Consider the following 21783-nt stretch of genomic DNA (forward strand, 5'->3'; position numbering starts at 1 on the left):
ATGAAGACAATCCAGTGTTTAGTTCTTGAGATATCGCGGCAACAAACAGGTGGGACGTACGGACGGACGGACGGATGGTCGTGAATACTATATCCCCCGCTTCGCGCGGCGGGGGATAATCATAATTACACTAAAGTTACAGGTTGTAAATTTGATGGATTTTTTTTACTGAAGTGTATTGGAGTTTGAAAATAACTAACTAAATGGTTTATTGAAAATGGTGCCAGTTTTGGCATCAGTAAACAACATGCACAGCCCAAGTTAAAAACCATAAGACTGTTCATGCAAAAACATTTAATATATGGGGAACCACAACAATAACTGAATAAGCTGAAGTTTGCACACATCGAGTCAAAACCTGATTTTGACAAGAATTTTATTTGAAATTTTGACCATATATCTCATCTTGCTAGGAATTCGCATTCAAAGAATAGGCTCAGCTCCGGCTAGTAAATCAAACATACTTCAGTCAGGCAAATATTACTGCAAAGTTCCTGAATGAAAAACACTCTAGTTCCTTTGGAATTGATCTGAAAATCTTTGTCTATTTTCTTTTTATAATTTGATTAATCACTGACACTATACTACTCGAACAACTACAAGGACAACATGACAATCATGTCGTGGTACCAACAATATTGCATAACATTCAAAAAAACCCAATGATGCCTAAATCGTGATATAAGGTTCAAAAACTAATCTGTAAATAAAGGGGGTCCATGTTCAAATGAAATATACATTTGTCAGAAAAAAAAGTGGAAATAACATAATCAAGATCAGTCTCCCTTGGAAGAAAAAAGATTCCAAAGCGGATATTTCAAAATATGTACATATAATATCATATAAGGGGCCGTGATAACCGAAATGAATACCATTTACATCAAGATGTACATAATTTTAAGATGAATGGATATGATATTTGGGAGTGATTGCAAAAAGATTTTTTTTTTAAAATAATTATGCAGGTGTATATGTAAACTATCAGTACCGCTGATAGTTTAATACAGGCAGGATCAGATCTATCTAGTATTCTCCATGAAAAAAAGCAATTATCTGGCCAAACTGGTTCCTGTGGGACAAAAGTACCAGTGACCAATTTTCTGGAGGTATGAAAACAGTCACATACACAGAAGCATCTGAACTTAGGAATCAAAACAAATTGTACATGTACAAGAAAACTGCGTTATCACTATCCCTGCCATGAGGCACATTACAATTTTGTTTCTTCATATAATAGTAAATAGAAACTGTTAAAAACAGTCCTTATGGGACCAATTTTCGAACTAAGTCTTGACAAGTATCTCTTAGATAAGCATGCAACTTTTCATTCATGCAACTTCAGTAGTTGCTGAGAAAACTTGTCCCAATTTCACACAGTATGCTAGGGACATAACCCTGTAAAAAAAACGAATGTATGACACCAATGTTCGAACTCTTGAGATCGTGACCAGTAACATCAGTGTGTAAAATATCATTTCTCTAACTTAGACAGACGGATGGACGGCATTCCAAAATCCGCTGCCCCAGTTTGTGGTGGGGAATAATAAAACTTAAATTAATGAGGAGAGAACTCTTATTAAATGGACTATTGTACATCACTTAATGTTGCTCTATGAATCAATTCAGCAGTTTGAGCATTAAGCTTACATAGGCTCACAAGACTCACTTGTAATCTGCAAGAAAGATTTCATTGACCTCATCCAGCACAGACTTTCCACTGCGTAGGTTGACTTCCCACAAATGTAGTGAATTGTCACTGCAGACACTCACCACACGACCCTGAAATACCAAATGAACATATATATCAAGATATTGGAGAGAAAAAAAATGCAAAGAGTCCACAAAAATAGGTAACAGAAAGAAGAGCCTTCACCATCATCTTTCAAAGCATCCAAAATCTAAACAAACCACTATGCAATTTAAGTCTGAAAATATGTCCGCAATGTTAATAAAGAAAACTTCTTATATGTAACAAATACCAAGTCTGAATACTGAAAATGTATTTTCGGCACTGGGACTCTTGTTACAAACAACCTTGGCGCTAAGGTGATGATCCTGAGTCAGAAGATTTTAACCGTAGACATTTGTCAAGGTTGATGTCCTCTTCTACAAAACAACTTTTAGTAAGATTAACTTTAACTCACTAAGGTTAATATTATGTATGTATTTATTCAATGTAGTTTTTCAATAAAGAGGTTTATACTATACGTTAAATATTCACTTTTGATACATAACAGTTTCTTGAGAAAAACCTTTGAATCCTTCAATGAAAGTAATTACAAGAAACGATCTCAGGGTAAATTCATACTTCATTTGAAACAACTTTTCAATATCTTTGTTTAATGATATTTTCCCATCCTGTTTATCTCCTCAACTGACAAAGTGGTTATTTTCATATGAGATGTAAAAGATAGCTGATATTTCTAAAATGTAAACAATACCATCAGCTCACCTGAATCCCTAGTTCAGGTGAGTCTGAGGCCCTTATAGCAACAAATCAACTGTCTAACCTGCAACTTACAAGATCTGTTGTCAATTCACAAAACTTCAATTGATACACCAATAAATGAGTCTTACCTTTTTGGACTACAAGTTATTTGATAATGACATGCATTCTCACCTGCTCCTGTAGAAAAAACATCTGGACAACTGAAACATCATTTTCATGCAGTCCACCAAATTCCACACCTGGAGCTCCATATCTAAGAAGAAATTAAGGAATTTTACTTTCCACAAATTGTTTCAAACATGCATCCTTGGGAATGTTCTGAATAGGCATCATGATGTGATCTGTAGTAAATATGTCGTCTGACGCATTAGTCACAAGTCCCTTCCCACAACTGAAAAAACGTTTTGTGATTGGTGCTCACAGCTCACACAAACCAGCCAAGCCAACAAGTAACACATGTTACCAGTTACACAATAAGTATCACATTAGTTTGCTGTACTTGTTTATTGTTTGCAATATATCAAATGGCAATGAGTGGTAATTTAGTATAATGAGGTTATGTATTTAGAGTGAGTGAGTGAGTTGGGTTTAATGCTGATTTTAACAGTATTCCAGTTAAATCGTGGCATTTCAGCTGTGGGAGGAAAACCAATATGCGTTTCGGGGCGATAGATGCGATGTTGTCATCTAGTTCTGGAGTCGTCGCTAGATTAGTCATCCCATGAGCTCCTGTATCAGCTATATTGAATCTCGGCATTGAAAACTTCTGTCTGCGGAAGGCCCCGAATGCCTGATTGAACTCCTTAGTTAAGTCCAACATGATAGCTTCTGGTGGTAAGGTAACGGGAGAAGACGGGTTAGATGTCATCAAGAAACCCGAGTTGATGTCGTCCTCTGAAGTACTATGAGGTAGATGGGTGTCCTCGATCCAGGTGAGGATTAGGGTCGGCTGGACTTGGGCGAATTTGCCCGTAAATGACGGAGGTGAAGTCTTACTTTCAGGAGAAGCTTCTGACGGAGAAGTTGTATTATTATCTCTATCCCTTATCTCCATTCCTGGTGTCATTGTAGTAGCGAGTCCTGTGTCTGTCCTTGACTGTTCAGGGCCTTGTTGTAAGACTGTCGAAGGGATTTAAGATCCCCATTTGTTCAGATAAATCACTCTGATCCCGAGAAGTCGATAGGGAATCGATAATGGAGGAGCCTACGAATAACCGGCTTCGACACTATAGGTAAAGAGGGAAGTGTCACAATTGGAGGGTGCAACTTGCCTGAAGACCGCTGGTCTGTGTGCGTCCCTATCAGTGACTCAGAAAGTGAGTGTGAGGAGGGTCGACCTCATTCCATCTGTTGATCCTTATATTGATGTCAATCTCGATGTCAATGGGGAGGACATCATAAAATGAATTATAGTCTGGTGTCAAAGGGATATTCAGGGTAGGGCCGATAGGGCCGTAGGAGTCTGAATCGGATAAACGTGATCAGTCGAGATGACGATGTCTTACTTTAAAATGAGAATGCCTCAGTTCGTGTCCATACAATTGATCTGTCGAGAGGTGACGCTCTCAATCGGAGTAATCTCCCTGTTTCAATGTCAAAGTGTGTTCCTGAGACGATCGATCTTGAGGAGAGTGATCTGAGAGAGAGAATCGACCTGTAGAAAGTCAACCCTTATCCGATCGATCTCGAGATCTACAACTGGAGAAAGTGCGTTCATTGGAATGTCGACCCTTCAAAGTCAACTCTGAATGTCGACCCTTATCTCGGTGAATGTCCTTGGGTCGAGACCGCTCTCTACTTTTTCTCTGTCCGGTAGGCGATGACGATGCCTGGATTCTGCTTGAGTCGATAGTAGTCACAGTAGATAATTCCAGAGTGGCTTTGTCGATCGGAGTAGAGCTATATCTGGTCGATGTAGAATCGACTGGTCGCGCAGTAATGTCCGAAGTCGATACATAACTTCCAGTAGATCGGGTCTGAGAAGATAAGCATATCTCGGTAGACTGGTCAAAATTTACTGCCAGCACCATACGTTCGTCAAACATATTTGTTGACAGCGAGTTTGTTGTAGTCGGTGGACTGCTGTTAGACTGTGAAGAACCAGCAGCGGCTTTGTGCAGAACACTGTCAGAAACGGTATCTAACAATGAAAATATCACTTTTTTCAACTTCGGCAAACTCAGTCTTTCACACTGAAGAATATAATAAATGTAGGATATACTAAGGATTTTATGAGAAGCTCTCCAAAATAGATGCATATTAAGCAATGTGGCCTCATGACAACCATTGGCCTATCAAGCAATCACTTGTTTATTTCAATAATGCTCATGCCACTAAATCTAGACCCAAATTATTTAGTGTGTTTAAATTAAAAACATGGGTAGGTATCAGTGCAGAAACTAATTATATGTTATCATCCTGAAATCATTTCCTTCAAATAACTGGGAGCTTTTTTAAAAATGTACAAGGTGTGATGGAGGGAGGTGTGTTGTATGTCGTAACCGGTTCCACTTATTGGCATGCACAGTAAGCTATGCACGTTTGCAGACAACTGTACACAGCAGTCCACTGCTGAAGATTTCAATCTCAGATAAGAACGTAATCTAAAATTTAAGCCATCTTACAATCATGCTAAGATCAGTGTGTGAAAGTGGAAAATGACAATCGTACGGTGATTGTAAAGTTGATAGTAGGCGCCTAAGATTGATTTTAACTAAGATTGTATATCAGGGTCCACTTGCACAAAACAATGACCACCTTTTATAGATAGTGTAGGAACAGGATTAATTTGCATAATTCAGTACGCCTTTGTGGACATAACATTTCCAATGACAGGAAGAAAATAATGAATTTTAGGGAGTTATTGATTCCCCTGCAATTTAAGCGATTCCAGGGTATTATGAAGAGCGTAAGTGTGAGGGGTGACTGTGGGTTCAAGTGTAAGTCGGCACAGCGAAACTTGTTGATGAAATGACAAGTTCAAGATTAAGATTATTAAGAGTAAATTATTTTTTAAGTTGTGTTGAATTTATGGCTCTCTGCTATTATTAGTGAAAATTTACAGTCCATACTTGCCAAAAATGGGCCGCAAAATTTGTAAAACATTGGGCCAAAGGATCATGGAAAGAATTTCCTTCCCCATCACTGTGAATGTGTTATTTAAAAGTTCAGTATAAACATGCAATTTTTAAAGGAGAAGCATTTAGTTAGTGTTGACGGACACAAGAACAGACAGACAGACAGACAGACACCATGCAAAAACACACAACTTGAACTGTAAGTTCAGGTTAGCAAAATAAAAATCTCATTCATTTCACATGACATTTGACACACGCAATTATATGTCAGAAAGATTCACCAGGGATAAGTAGGAGGTAAGTCTCCAACATCTGTCATAAGCTCATGGTTATGAAAACCAATTGCAGCGCTGGATCAAACACATTCAGCAGGCACCGTCAAACACCAACAACACCCTATGATGTAGTCTGTAGTATTTTGTTCCAGTTGCACTGGTGAAACAATGCCCCATGGCGTCAGGGGTCATCGAATGTTCATAAGCTCCTCCCTGGGATCTATCATCTGTACAAGCAATGTCATTGAATAAGCCCAGCGACGTTGAGAGTTTTGAATATTTGTTTACTAAATGTAGCCTGCGGCAGTGCATGTTATAGCAAGCACGAATTTATTTTTACGAATATATTTTTTATTTTGTCTTTTTTTTCGTAATTCAAGTGGCTAAAATGATTGGTAATGGAAACAAATACACATATATCATCTTTTAGATTCATTAATTTTCATTATTAAGCACAGGAATGCAGTTTATAAGGTATATTGGAGGTGAACACATCCAAATCTCGCCGGGGTTAGGGTAGGTTACCCAAAAATCTATCCTTAGCCCTTCGATCACCTTTACAATCAATCACCCCTTTACGATCATTAGGGTTAGGTACCCGTTTAGTGCTTAACTATCATCAGGGTTAGGTACCTGTTCAGTGGCTATCATAGATTCTATAGTAGCTTCTAATATTCTACACACAAAAATGTTGAGAAAGCAGGGTGAATTGTTTTAGTGACGAATATTTTGGCTACTGAAAACTGTCCTTTGAACATTCACAAGCCACGTTTACCCGCTACATTTAGTCAATACTGTTTCAAAAGTGAACTCACACTTGTCTCTTTACAAGCCTGGCTTGCGCCTCCCTCGTTCCTTACTATGAGCTATAGTGTTCGCTCCCACACTTTTCTGTCACAAGGATCACTGACTAATTATGAAATACGTCATTCATGCGTACCTGCGAGTTCGTCGTCTGATGCCTCGAGCTGTTTTCAATTCGCGGCTCATTCCTCACCACTCAGTATCTTGTTGATTACGGAATAGGATGAGTGTACCGAATGGCATTGGGATCACGAAAGTGTAAGTAGACTAAAATCACGAGACACCATGCCTACACAAAACCTTCGTAAGTGTCCCGTCACCTATTCAACCCTTTTCATTCACTTCCGTAACGGTGTAGGCATGACTAGATAAATTTGCACTTAATTTTACAGTATGGACGTAGCCGTCGGTTAGCTGTCGGGCTAACAATACACAGTAGACACAATTTTATGGATAACAACTTCTTTAATACTGTAAAAAGCGACGTTTCGGTATAGATCCTTGTACCGTTGTCAAGCCATGTCTGGTGTAATAACTACCAGAGAGGTCGCAGGGACAGTTCCGAGGTGTGGTAATCTCGAGGTTCGCCTGAGGTTTGTGATTTGTTGCGTTACCACAAGGAGACCGAAAATGAACCTCTTGCACATCCTCAAGAGCCACATCACAGAGTTAATTACTGGCGAAGACAGTATCCGAGCGCCAGAAAACAACCCTCCATAATACATTGAATGGAACAATTGCTGTGAAGAGCCATAGTCGAAGTTACAGCTCGAATCTCATAAAGGTTGTTGACTCTTGGCGGGTCCAAGCCTGATAGTTCATACGCCTGCAGTATGATGGAGCACAGCCACAGTGCGACAGTGTTTCGACTGACCTCCACCGAGATCCACGTTGTGTCTTAGGGCACACACAGGGCACAAAAGTTGTTTGTCCTCATCTTTGGGTCCTACTATCGAAGATAAAAAAACGGTAAAAGATCCGTCTGTCATGGGAGTTGATTTTTTGCAATGAAATCCCAGCACAGCCTGAGGTTGACAGCACTGTGCGCTCCGCACTCGAACCTTACTCAGGAAATGTCAAGGGCGTTTAACTCTCCAAGGCTAGTAGAAATTCCATCTTTTTGGTAAGATTGAAAAAAGACGCCAAGTTGAGTGACTTTAGTAACACATTCAAAACCCAGGCAGGGGGACGAAACTAGGCACATTGATCATCCAGTAGAAATGACTCCAAAAGTGATTGAAGGGATCTTGGTCATTTCACGATCCCTGGAAGTAGAACCTGAGGATGGGCACATGTAGATAACCATCCTGTTGGCCGAAACTGATCAGGGATTCGTTGGCAATGATTCTGGTCCTGAGCAGTCTTATGTTCACAGCGTTATGAGGGTGAACCGGTACCCGTGGCTGAGGATGTTTGTGACAAATATGACCCAGTTGGCCCAGAACTAGCCCAATCACCGACCATAACGACTGGCGGTGGAAGATCCTAGACTTTGGGCGCCAGGGTGTAAGTACTTGCCTCTGCGGTCACCACTCTTGAAGTTTTGTTGGTGATGGCCGAGTTGATAGTTGTCTTGTGGTTGAGTGAGAGCAATCTTAACGTCTGCTACGAAAAGAGGAGTGAGTTGTCTGAGGGGAAGCATTTAACGAGCTACGCCTCGGGTGATAATTACCAGTTTTTGCTGGTTTAAATTTGGATTGGTTGTAGATGTGCTCGCGGGCAAAGCTGGATACGCGTGCATGAGTTCCCATTATAGTACCATTGTACAGAGAGAATGTGCTCCAGGTTTGACGTAATAGTTGCCTCTTGAATTGAGAATCCCAATTTGTCAGGCCAAGGTAACCTAAATGCCTGGTGGTTGTGATCTCGGCCAAGGCCGCCCATAGATGGTTGCGTAAGTGGTCAATCTGGCGCTGCTGAAACGACATCATGGACCTCAAATGATCGATTCTGAAGGGATTAACCTACGAGATATCATGTTTTGGACTAGGTTTCAGTGATCTTCTAATTTCCGTCTAAACAAATGCAAGCCAATTATTGGGCATACGAAAAGTGGTGGACCTAGGAGCCCGTAATACGATGTACGTTTTTGTCCAATGTATGCGCATTGTCCGCGGTTTCAAAGGTATGGATGGGAAAATCAAGTTTCCTAAAACAATGAGCTCTGAGTGAGTGATAACTTGCAAAAATCATCATCTTGCGCATCTTCCCGAGGCAAGAGAGTTAACTGACTTTAAAAGTCCAGTTTCCACCCTTGCCTAACTAGGCTGGAATTCCTGGGCTCGATCGAAGCGCCACCAGTGGTTATTTCAAGTTATGTCCATTCTAAACCTCTCCTATAGACCAATCACATTCCACCTCTTGTACCGCTTGCATTTGTTTCAAACGAAATGGCGGCGCCCAGTCAAGACGATCTGATCGATAATGAAGACCTATATTGTGATAAAACAGGTTTTACATCGTGAAGTGCATCAAATCACGCGAGCACCTTGATTAAAAACATGAAATGATTTGAAAAATATCTGTTGACAACTAGTTGGCGGTGCACATGCTTTGCAAATCCTGCAATCGACCGAGATCTGCACAACAGTTTACGAACCAGTTTTTGATTTGGGTGCGCGATTGTGATTGGACTATGCATAGACTCGTTAGTACAGCTAAAATGTAACTCCATAATACCAACCTAGTTTGGCAAGGGTGGAAACTGGTATTTTGTAGTCAGTTAACTCTCTTGCCTTGGGGAGATGCATCTAGCGTGGCATTGGCACTTTTAGAAAAGCTAACGAGATAAATGATAAAGAGTATAAATATACACTTACAACATGCACCTGATAGAAAGGTATTTAATACATGAAAGAAGGGCTAAGATAGACTCTGAATTATTAAAGCACAAGACATGTAAACACAACAGCATGGCCAAACAAGATAGAGGGAGGAACACACATGCTCGTGAAAAGCACGGGAAAACCTAAAGTAGGAAAAAACATGTTAGTACAACATACTAAACTCTACATGATACATCTGTACAGTCCAGTGACTAGCAGTGATGTGATATGTGACGTCACTCACGGTCACGTGGGGTCAGCTGTGAGGGTGCAAGCCACACAACTTGGTAGGTACAACATTTTCTGTAGCCAAGACCTCACACAGCTCCGTTTCCCAGGTCAAGATAAGGATAAGATAAAAAATAAGATGTGTTGACAAAAAATGATTTGATAAGATTTTCTGTTGCCTGATTTCAAAAGCAGATGATGTAATGAACTGCTCACTGATAGATGTTGAAAGATCTTTTGGCAGAAAACATGTACTGTTTCTTACTGTTTTCTCTTGACAAAGTCTCAGATATTCACAGCAAAGTTTAACAAAGGTGGATTGTTACTTACCACAAATATAAAGAACATGTAAACATGTGTTGTAGGTCAAATTCAATATTCATGGTCCCAATTCTTTGTGAAATACTGGTCGTTTACACCAGAGGAACATGTTTTTGCACATCCCATAAAGCATGGTTGTATAAACAAACCTCTCACACTGTGTGGCTGCATTATGTGTACTCAATCTGCCAAAAAAATGCAATGGATTTGTTTGCAGGTTCTAATTGATACGTAAACCTGGTTTCCTGATGGCTTCATCTTACCATAAAGTATTACTCATTCTTATTTCTCGTGCTTGGTAATCTCAATGATATGCATCAAACTTGACAATGGCATAAACTTCGCCATAAAAAAACATAAACAGGTCGCAATCTATTTGTAAAATCCTTTACATTCAAAATTTTACAACCAACCTTAACATGTCAATCAAGCAACTTGTACCTACATCAACTTTTCTCGCACCATGCATATCATAGAACTGAAGGATACATTTTCACAGCCCCGGACTTGGTTCCAATTGCCAATAAATTAAGCTGTGGGTCATATGCCAGGGCACTGGGTTTGCTTGGAAATCCATGGTCGACACACTGAAAAATAAGTACAAAAACATTAAACTAAACAGCTATTAAAGAAAGTTGAACAATGAACACACACATTTGCACATACAGTGAATACAGTAACAACAGAAAACACCTTTCAATTTGTTCTATTAAAATATGCAGTAATTTGCAAGGTTAGGGAAAATTAAATGCCACATGGTGTACCAATTAAAGGTGCCACAACACAGTCACACCTTGCTCAGCACCCTTCTCAGACTTACAACTGCATCTAAGAAGCTCTTGGCATGTCTTAGCACGAGTCATGGCCAGCAACGAAATGCAGGTCTTTTGATATGTTGGTACAATGCAGCTGATGTGGAAGAACGAAATCAATTGATCTACCTGTCGTAATGAATAAGTTGTTGGTTGCCTCATCAACTCTTGTACAGATACTGGCCCAATCATTCATTAATACCACAAAACACTGAATGACTGGTATCATGTTCATCACATCCTGTTTGGCTGGTACATCACCAATGAGATTAAAAGCCTCTGTTGCTTCATCAAACACATTCCATGTTTCCCATCCTGTTGTTTTCTTTCCCTTTTCCCCACAAAGAAGATGTATGGTCACAGCCGATAAAGCTCAAATTGAAGAGGCTTTCTCTGGTCCATGGACTCTAGCATATCTGCCAGTTTGACAGTTTCAAAAGCTATCCAGGGCCCACTTGCACCAAGCAATCTAAGGGCTACGACTATTGTGAGCCTATGTTAAAGTATGGGAATTACGATCATCAGATCGCTGTGTGCAAGTGGGCCCACAAGTGAGACACATCTTTTCTGTCAAACAATGCAATGGCCAGGACAATGCCATCAGTATCAACTGCTCCAATCGTAATCCAATCACGACCTTTCTGGCAGCATTAGACATGTGCAAAAAGAGTCTTCTGTTTGCTTCTGAAACTGAACATGGATGCAGATCATTGACAAAGTCTGATGACCCTTTGTTGTACAGAATCTGTTTAATGTAAGTACACATTATTTGTTTATCCACACTTTCTAATGAAATAACTTGTTCAGCCAAGAACTTAACAGTTCTCTGTTGTCCTCATCAATTCTCCAAAATGCTGAACCGTGAAGATCGAGGGTAGAATAGATCTTTAGCAACCCATGCTGTGCTTGTCGTAAGAGGGGACTAACGGGACCAGGTGGTCAGACTTGCTTGATGCATGTCATCGATCCCATTTGCATGGATCAATACTCATGATGCCAATGACTAGATTGTCTGGTCCAGACCTGTTTATTTACAGACCCCCGTCATATATCTGGAATATGGCTGATTGCAGCGTTAAACAACAAACAAACAAAATCAGAAATGCCTCCCATGTGTGAAGAATATTGCTGTTCGGGTGAATGCAGCATGTGACTTCTGTTCCTTGCTTGCTTCTTGCTGTTGCTTTGAGACTGTACTCATCACAAACAAATGTCAAGTCTGGACACACGCTTAAGCTGTTTTTGAACAAATGGAATGAAAACGTCTGTTGAATATATGTTAGGTTCAAAATTCATCCCTGTCCTACTAGATCTTTGCAATTTCACTATTGCTGCCGCATCTAAGAGTAGTGCATAATCTCTGGATGACTATTTGTACTTGTAGAGAGTGTTTCTGAACATATTGTTAGATCACTTCTATTGCCAGAATGTAGTTTGCCAAACTTTGAGACTGATGGACAGGTTCAAAGTCTGCAAGCTTGCCACTGTGTGCTTTGACAGCCAATTTCTTGTTTGGTTTTAGTAGTGACTCTTGGATGTCGGCAAGAAAACAGACAAAGTTTGTTCTTTGAGATTGGTTTATAAAGGCTGCTAGTTTTCTGATGGATGTTCCTGTCCAAAGTTGTTCAACTGTGTTGCTGCACATTGTTCCACCTTTTGAATTGTCTATTGTAGTACTTGCAATGATGTCGTTCATATCTAACAGTAACAGCTTCTCTCCAGAGATGGGTTATCCATATCCTCAAATATACACCTCGTCATAAATATCGCACCACACACTTTAAACATGTTAAAGTAAAAGTAGAAAATATAATTTTCGGTTTTTTAAACTACAAGTACATATTTCATATACTACACCATCTGTGAACATAATATCAAACACACCCTGTTCCACGCTGCACGTGCATGCTTGCGTTGAGCATGCTTGTACCGGGGGTCGGTTTGACTAAAAATGCAGTATGCACATAGCCTCTTTTGGCGTTTGTTATGTTGGCAGACACAGCTAAAATTTGGTTTTAGGCATAAATTAAGCTTTATTTTGACCAACCAGTGAAATGCCCTAGCGTCCAGTGCCTCTGAACTAAAGATGGCAAATCATTGGTATGCACAGACTTGTATGTCATGCCGTGCTATTGGAGCACAACTGAACATTAATCACACTGTCATCAGCAGGCTAATACGTAAGCATACTGCTTCCGGTGAAGTGAAGGATGCACAGAGGTCTGGACGTCCCAGAAAAACCATTGACAGGGAAGATCGTGCTCTTGTACGCCAAGCCAGACGAAGCCCAAAGTCTACTTGTACACAGCTGCGACATGGATGGCATCCATACAACAGAGTGTCCATTAGCACCATCAAACAACGCCTAAATTCTGCAGGATTGAGAGCAAGACGACCAATCAGACGTCGACTCCTCACAAATCAGTACCGCCATGCCCGTTTAGCCTGGTGCCAAACACGTGCTCGCTGGAACCTGAGGACATGGAGAAGGATCCACTGGTCCTATGAAAGCAAATTTTTGCTGCATCATACAGACGGGAGGGCACGAGTTTGGAGGCAGAGAGGCACAGCATATGATCAGAGGAACCTTCAAGCTGATGCTCCATTTGGGGGTGGATCCGTCATGGTGTGGGGGTGTTGATTATTAACTTGACCTAATCACAGTTCCCGGAACACTGAATGGACAGAGATACCAGAACTTGATCTGGGACGGTGCTGTTGTGCCTCATTTCGATAACCATGCTCTCGCCACACGTCCAGTCTTCATGGACAATAATGCCAGAACACATTGTGCTCGAGCTGTTGTTCAGCATCTCCAACACAACGCCAGACACTAACCTGGCCTGCCAGAAGTCCAGACATTAATCCTATTGAGCATTTATGGGACATTTTGGGACGTAGGGCGAGAGCAAGGGATCTTCTAGTTCAGAACCTTCAGGAATTGACCCCTGCATTGCATGATGAGTGGCAGCAGATTACCCCAACAGAGATTCAGACGTCTGGTGACCAGCATGAGATGGCTTGTAGAACATGTTATCCAAGTGAGAGGTGGTTACACCAGATACTGAGTTAGCCAGTCATAGTGGACCTTACTAGTGTGTTTGACATTAATGAAATGTGAACTGTTGTGTGTCTGTTGTAACGACTCCGGCAGCCATACTTATTTCACTGTGACTTTAGTGAACTTTAGTTTGCTACAATTAAACCCTCAATTAGTGTTCAAATTCAGTCTTGTGTTGTCAATTTTTCTGACTGAATGCTCACATGAGGCCATATAAACAGTTTAATGTGCTTTTCTATGCACCATTTTTATGAGGTTGAAGATCCAGTTTTACTTAGTGAAAAAAAGTGGGTGGTGCGATATTTTTGACGAGGTGTATACATCACAAAGTGATTGGACCTGTCTTTTGTTTGGAAAACACTTCTCCTCTATTCATGATGCCTAACATCTAGTTCTGATTGCTTTCTCAGTAAATCTTGTGAAGCCACAAATCACCATCAACATGTGCCATTTCTGGCCCTGACACCATGCGTCCAAGTAGCTGGGAGGAATTCTCTGTTAACCAAAGACATTTCTTTGTGTTGTTTATGTGCTTGATCGATTGGAATACATGAAAATGAAAAAACTGAGTGTTTCTTTTCACAACACAATTCCCTTTCTTGAATTCCTCTTCCATTGTGAGATGTTTGGGAAGATTCAAAATCAGTGGGCATGATTAGACATTCGTTAGACGTCATTAAACAAATTGTTCATCATGAACCTTCACTGAGTGAGGTCGAATCATTGTTAGAGCGTCGGAGCAATGTCAACTTCGCAGTCATATGACTGAACTATCGTCCAATGGAAGACATATCATGTACACTTCACATTAAAGAATTATTCAATATTATTTACATTAATTTCAGTGAAATCATGTGAGCTGATCGGCAGATCAAACTAACTCAACTTTATTTACAGCAACCTGATTCAGCTATTGACTCTTTGAAATGAAGCTTAGATGACAGAGAATGGATAAGTATATCGCAAATGCATAGCATCGACTCATTATAAGTAATTTGTTTGTCATTTATATGTCAACATAATGTTTTCGTGTGCGAAATGGCTAGACGGCAGTAGTCTTCATGGAGTTTCGTTGAACTGTGTTGAACTATGTCAAATTAATTGAAAACTTCTTGTCTATAAATATTTCAGAGCAGGTTCCAAAGGAAAAGCTGGCTGTAAACACATTTTTAGTAGTGAACTTGGACAGCTAATTAAAACACATTTAAAATATTTAACTGACAAAAATGCAGGGGTGGTGGTCATTAAATGAGTAGTATGCAAATTATTTTCGCAAGTGTATCATCTTGTATTGATACAGAAAAAAACATAATCAATTGTATCGTTTCATCACACGATGCACCGGAACACCTATGTATTGTGTTTTACCCCTACTTAAATTATAATGGGCAATAGCAATTAGCTGTACCAAAGTGTTTTTCTTATGAATAACTTAAATAATAATTTTTAAAGATAGTAAAAGCTGCATCTAAAATAACACTATTCATTATTATGCATGAAACTGCAATAACTTTCACCGCTGTTTTGCCTTTTCTGCCCTGAAATAATGATGTTGATTTAAGTGTTTAAGAGGTTGCCTTCTGCCTTAGCAATTTCAGCTGACCTGTCCCTCTTGAGTTGGTTGGTTTGTTGTTTAACACTGCACTCAGCAATACTCAAGCTATACGACAGCGGTCTATATAATAATCAAGTCTGGACCAGACAATCCAGTAACTAATATCATGAGCATTGATTAATGCAATATGGGATCGATGACATGCATCAAACAAGTCAGCAAGCCTGACCACACGATCTCGTTAGTCGCCTTTTACGACAAGCATAGTCGCCTTTTACGGCAAGCATGGGTTGCTGAAGACCTATTCTACCCCGGATCTTCACGTCTGTCCTTCTTGTGACTTATGGGTGTAAGTAGGATACACATATCTTTTGCAAGTTTTAGCATTCACAAAACTTGTTTTTCTGTATTGATATGAATTCTATTTTCGTATATTGATATGATTTCATTTTTATCCTTGGCTGCTCCTTTTATATACGTTTTTTTAAATAGAGTTAGTTAGGCCTTCGTTATTGCATCTCTAGGCATGAGGAGGTCTACAACAGATAGCGGATCTAACTGCAATTCTCGTTTTAATTCTTGTTGGGCTGGGGCATGGTCTTGACATTCCAGTAACAAGTGAGCAATGGATTCAGGTTGATTTCAAGATGGACAAACCTTGTCATAATGCTTTTTGCAACTGAGTGAGGTGTGAGATGGCAATTTCGACTTTCCTTTCATTTGAGGATGAGTTGGGCTTTTGGTGGATCTTGGGTTAAATTTTGTGTAGCCATCTGCCGATCTTACTTGCATCCCACTGGTCTTGCCATCTTTGGGCTATGGAGGCTTTAATTTTGCTTTTTATCTCTAGTTTACGAAAGGGAATAGGCTGTATCTCCACTTTGTGTGGAGCCAGATTCGCCAGTATGTCTGCTTTTTCATTTCCATGAATATCTATGTGAGATCAGATTTGGATTCTTACTAGTTTGTACACAACCCCCCAAAAAATGATATTTTCAAAAGCCATTGCCTGAGAAACAATTCTTTTTTTTGGTTTCAGCCTAATAATAAGCGCAGCACTAACTTTGGTACAGCTGATTGCTATTGATGGATATTTTTTACGTTTGGAACAATATAACCAGTCACCGTCAAGGGGTTCCTAGGCTCACGCTCACAAAACGTTTATGTTGAAAATAACAGTCAAACTACAACAAATATGACTTTTAACGAGTCAAAGTATGGCATTAAAGATAAATGTATCCGTCCTCTGTCAACTAAAGTTTGTTTCAAGACGTCAATGTCGGTTATCTGACCATGGTTGCAGTTAATTGCGATCTACCCATGATTTCACCGAAATTAATGTAAACAATATTGAATGAAATTTTGAATAAAATGGTTAAAATAGGTTACAAACGCAAGTCTAGATATGCAATGAACACTTTGAGGGACCAGACAGTGTAATTACATGATTAATTTGTGCACTTCTGTACAGATTTGTTGACATGGTTTTTCCTGTGTTACATGCTCACGGTAATGTCTTTGCATTGGCAGGGAAAAAACATGAAGACTCATTATGGCATGTATAATGCGCACCCCTTTTACACAGCTGTTTCACAAACTATACTCAAGAAAATATGCTGCTTGAAATCAGAATATAATTTTGGGGAAATACGACTATAAATGAATGTAAGACTGTACATGTATGCTGTGATGCTTATCTCATACGTTTTCCAAATTATCTCCCACTGTATAGTGCATATTTTCATCCGTATACACGCCTATACAGCCTTTATCTGGAGCCCTGCATAACCCTGTTTATTACCTTTGAGAGCAAACATATCAGGGTTCATAAAAATTATGTGCCTGTGAGGTCGGTGTGATGTTACACAAGAAATTAGGAACTTCATAGCTGAAAACTGTTGACGTCATTCGACAAATTGTGGTTCCACTGCTGTTGGGACTTGCTGTCCTTATATGTAAACACTAAAATTTGTCTCTGTATGTAGACATCTTCTTCGGTAATAAATAGAACATTATATTTGTGAAATTGACCATTTTGCGTCTGTTGCCTTCAATTTGCTTGTAGTGCCTGCCATTGCCAAAACATTTTCAGTTGGGAATAGTCTTACCAAGAAGTGAATCACATCAGTCAGAAGTTCATGTACAAATTTGCCTCATAACAATTTTTAAAACAATACATGTATCTCAATGTAAGGTGAATTCAGTGCTTTCAATAAGTGCACTATTTAACAACATTGCTTGGTTATTGTGTGTGTATTTGCATCTCATACCACACTTGGTCTTATTATTAAATATACTGAGTGAAGCGGCATGGGATGAGCCCAGTGTTTTGAGTGGGTTATCGATCTGAATTACGGAATCACCGAACAAAATATGGCGCTGTATATACTCAAGCAGTTTGTTAACACAGTAATACTTCACTCGAAAATATGACAGGCATTGAAAGCATATAAGCACAGCAACTTGGTAAGCTAACATGGGGTGGGCAACTGGGCATCCCTAAAGAAAACAAAGCAAGCTTTGCAAGGCTTTCGCTCTACATCGCGCGTCACCATTATGACGTCATATCGCTCACTGTGACGCAAAAGATATGACGTCACAGTCGTATATAGAAAAGCGCCAATATTCCAAGCTCTCTGTTGTCTCCAAAACGTAAATACATTCCCTTTGTAGACTTCTATCTTGTTTTCTGCATGAAATGTATTGCCACACATCCTTTCAATATTGTAGTAACCGCATCTGTGCATTTTGTAACCCGTAATTGTAGATATAATTATTTTAATATGCCTACCAACAATGACTGAAAATAGTACTATTCTATGAATATTAGCTTCCGCGGTGATGCGGTCGTCAAACCAGCTGTTTCAATCAGAGGGGGTTTATTGTGATTTGATAGCCTCTGATTGACCAATCAGAATCGAGTAAATTCCAAGTTCATTGCAGAATTTCCATTTAATATTTACTATTTCCATAAATTCCAAGTATCATCTGCCAAGTTCTTGATGTGTTGACAACAGATCGTATGACTATTATACCACTTGTTTGGGTGAATATTAATGGGAACACCTACAAGGGTTAGCATGGTCTCATGCAAGGTTAATTTGATCGTGACAAATAGTACAAATCTTGATTTGGGGATTCCATAGCATGTATGTAAGATAAAGTTTTTATTTTTGCTTAGGTATTATTGTTCTTAAACAACAGAAAAAAAACACTCCTTATTAAACTATTCCCCTACAATACAGAAAAACTGTACATTACTAGAGTTTAACTTTGAAATATGTTAATTTCTTATCTTTATCATGTTTATGAAACATGAACATTCATAAAATATCTATAAGCAATGAGTATGATGAAGACAAACTCTCATTGGGATCAAAGTAAAATATTTACGCTCACCACTATTGAAAACACAGTACCATGATTACACTTGCAAATTTGCCAATTAACATGACTAAAGAGGGTGACGGAAGAAACCTAAAGAATGTATCAATTAACTCGATACTGCATCTGAAGAGTCTAATTTCATATAAAAATTCACAGGCAAGTGACACTAAAATGTTTTGAATAAATGTGGTGTGAGTAGTATGTTGATGTACTGTTGTCAATTTGACAAGTAGCTTGATTTTCAGGTTGGAGGGGACATGAATGATTAGCTATGTGCTGATGAATCAAGGAATTACAAAGTTTAATCAATTAAATATACCCGGTAGTCTGGTGGTTAGGACTACACGGCATTACCCATATACCACAATGCGCTTTTCAAAAGATATGTATTGCAATGTTTTTGTGTACTTGTATATTTGGCGATAAAAATATACAACAATTTTTGTTATTTATCATTTCCCTTTGAAATTGACAAAACAGTGCAAATGTGGTAGTGATTTTTACCTCATGATATCTGCCCTGTGTGCCCATCCAGGACTACAAAAATGAGTGACCATGCCAGCTGACATCTTAATATTTACTGTTCTCCTTATGGTTCTGATTATCCGACCTACCCTATAAAATGCTTCCGACACTAATGTTTCTCTTCACTATTAATTAACTTAACATTTGCTCCATAGATTTTTCAGTTACCAGTTTCCTAATTGCAATGACACTATTGTTACTCGTATTTATCATCTGTGTCAATGAACATTCAATAGCTCCATGCAGTGGTGCAAGAATTCGGTTACGCTAAATTATCCTGCTGTGTGCTGCATATCAAGAACACAAACTTCGGACCTATCGACTGTTACTTTACATACCAAAGTACTTTACTTTGTGAGGGAAAACAAAGATGAAAGTAACGTTAAAACTATTAAACAATAATGGTAATGGTGGATGCAATTCTGAACCAATTAACGCAAATGGAAACATGGAGAAACGTCCACAACGGCGACATTCAAAAGTAAATCAAAATCGGTTCTCATGAAAATCATGCAAATATATAATAAACATGATAAAGAATGGCAAAAAATATAAAATTATAAAATAAAAAAGAATTGTTCTGTAAATTGAAGCTTCAAGACAATAAAAATGGAGCATTTACATGTCACCCTTGAAATGAGCATTTTTGTTTTATAAATATATCATAATTTCCCAGAAGACATAGGGCGTCGTGAAATGATACATTGCCTAATTATAGAATGACAAATAGCATATACTATGAATCTTCTCTTAGTCATGTTTCCCTATACCCTTTTTTTACATGTCAATTGTTATTTCTAAATCAGACACTAGCACTAGCAGTACATTTACTTGCATTAACAAATGTTAAAGGAACAATCTTTGTTGATGAATTTATGGATACATTTTCATGGGGCTGGGGAAATGTTTCACCTGTACATTGAAGTTATCAAAATGAAATATAGTTTAATTCTAATTAAGGTTCCACTCAAAGAATTGCTTTATATTGCCTCTGACATTATGTGCAGATGAAAAGCGCACTCACATATTTCGTAATTGATACTGTTCACATTCTTGTGCCACTCTTTGGGTGACATTGTAGAGTAAACACCTCACACACTCATTTGTTAGAAGATAGACCTATACATTCCTGGAATAATGTGAAATGACTAATTACTTTGTAACAAATGAAATTAGATTGTGTTACCAGCCATCGTAAGGTGGTCGCAGGATCCGATCTTCACTGTTGGACTCCTCACAACTGTCAGTTGGCACATAAGCCAACTAGATTCGAATCGGCTAGCTTCCTCAGTCGGCTTATTTCTAGGATGCCGGAAGTGTTTAGGTCTACACGTAAGAATTGACATGTCGTATGACAAAAGTGAAAGCATAATTAGATCTATCAGTGTCACAGTCAATGTATGTTTATTCCGTTGATACACTGACAGGTATTTCACGTCAACGAAAGCCTAGTTTTAGTGCACATATGGAGGAAATATCGCCAAAACGTTTGCCGACATACATGATTACGCTACCAGCCACCTGGACATGGGTCTACGTCTAGACCGCGGAATGTTTTGAATGAGTCATCTGTCGTAAAATCCAACATGGCTGCACAGCTTTGACAAATCATACAAACAAATATGCAATAAAATTGATTGCCATACCTTCCTATAATCAAATAGTTCTTTCTTTAATCTTTCTCTCCCTTCGCCCTCCTTAGGAGGATGCTTCTTGAAAAACTTGAACATTAGCCCTGAATCCCGTCCTGTAAACATAAAACACACGGTGATTATCAACCGGTGAACAGGAAACAACAGCGTGGAAGTTGCAAGCACATGCTTCTCGGTTTGTTATTGGTGGCACACGCACAACTACATAAACCTACTCACTCTTTCACCGGTACGATTTTGCCAATACTAGTATCCTTGCTGCGAATCCGACGCTACCCTCTTGTCAAATAGTACAGACAGGGTAAAATTTTCAAACCCAGCGTGTTCAGAGCTTTGGGGTTTGTTTATGTATTCTTGCGCTTCGCGGGTGACACGTACGTTTGCTCGAGTTTAAAAATATCAGTAGATTCGCGACATGTTCTCTTCAGTAATTAACATACATGAATAAGACTCCCCGAGTGCATAAATTCAATCATTATTCAAACCCTGAACGTTCTGTCCAATGTGGCACTATATTGTGTTTGTAATTGCACCTTCCTGTCGGGTGTGCTACAGCTGCTAAGGAGCGAACACACCTTGTTTCCTGTTCATAAACTTGTTTTACAGTATTTTGTCATGTGTTTTGCAGCTAGAACTTTAACCTGATATAAACAAAAACATAGCGCGTCATACGATTCAATTCCTAAGTCAGGTGACAGAACGTAACGTCAATCTTGATTGCAGGTGAGACCATAAAATACTTATTTATTTTATGGGGTAGAATTGTAAGACTTAGAACTACTTGTACTAGTTTGACTGAAAGAAATATTGCG

General features: G+C 39.1%; 1 protein-coding gene across 4 annotated transcripts in view; it reads right to left on the reverse strand.

Moving 5' to 3' along the window:
* LOC139468159 (lethal(2) giant larvae protein homolog 1-like) overlaps positions 1-21335 on the reverse strand; it is a 206068-nt gene extending 184733 nt beyond the window's left edge. For 3 of the 4 annotated variants that reach the window (XM_071249943.1, XM_071249944.1, XM_071249945.1), the window contains exons 1-5: positions 21191-21335; positions 20966-21066; positions 10469-10566; positions 2621-2702; positions 1667-1779 (exon numbers count right to left, since the gene is read on the reverse strand). In XM_071249943.1, the coding sequence (XP_071106044.1) occupies positions 1667-1779; positions 2621-2702; positions 10469-10566; positions 20966-21049 (377 nt within the window). In that variant the 5' untranslated portion in view covers positions 21050-21066; positions 21191-21335. Of the gene's footprint in view, positions 1-1666; positions 1780-2620; positions 2703-10468; positions 10567-20505; positions 20613-20965; positions 21067-21190 lie in introns of those variants that run through there. The other variant, XM_071249946.1, reaches the window with a different exon arrangement.
* Between the last annotated feature and the right edge of the window lie 448 nt (positions 21336-21783).

This window comes from Haliotis cracherodii, unplaced genomic scaffold (genome assembly GCF_022045235.1).
Source record: "Haliotis cracherodii isolate W230 unplaced genomic scaffold, xgHalCrac1.p SCAF_2, whole genome shotgun sequence".
In the NCBI taxonomy this organism is placed as follows: Eukaryota; Metazoa; Mollusca; class Gastropoda; order Lepetellida; family Haliotidae; genus Haliotis; species Haliotis cracherodii.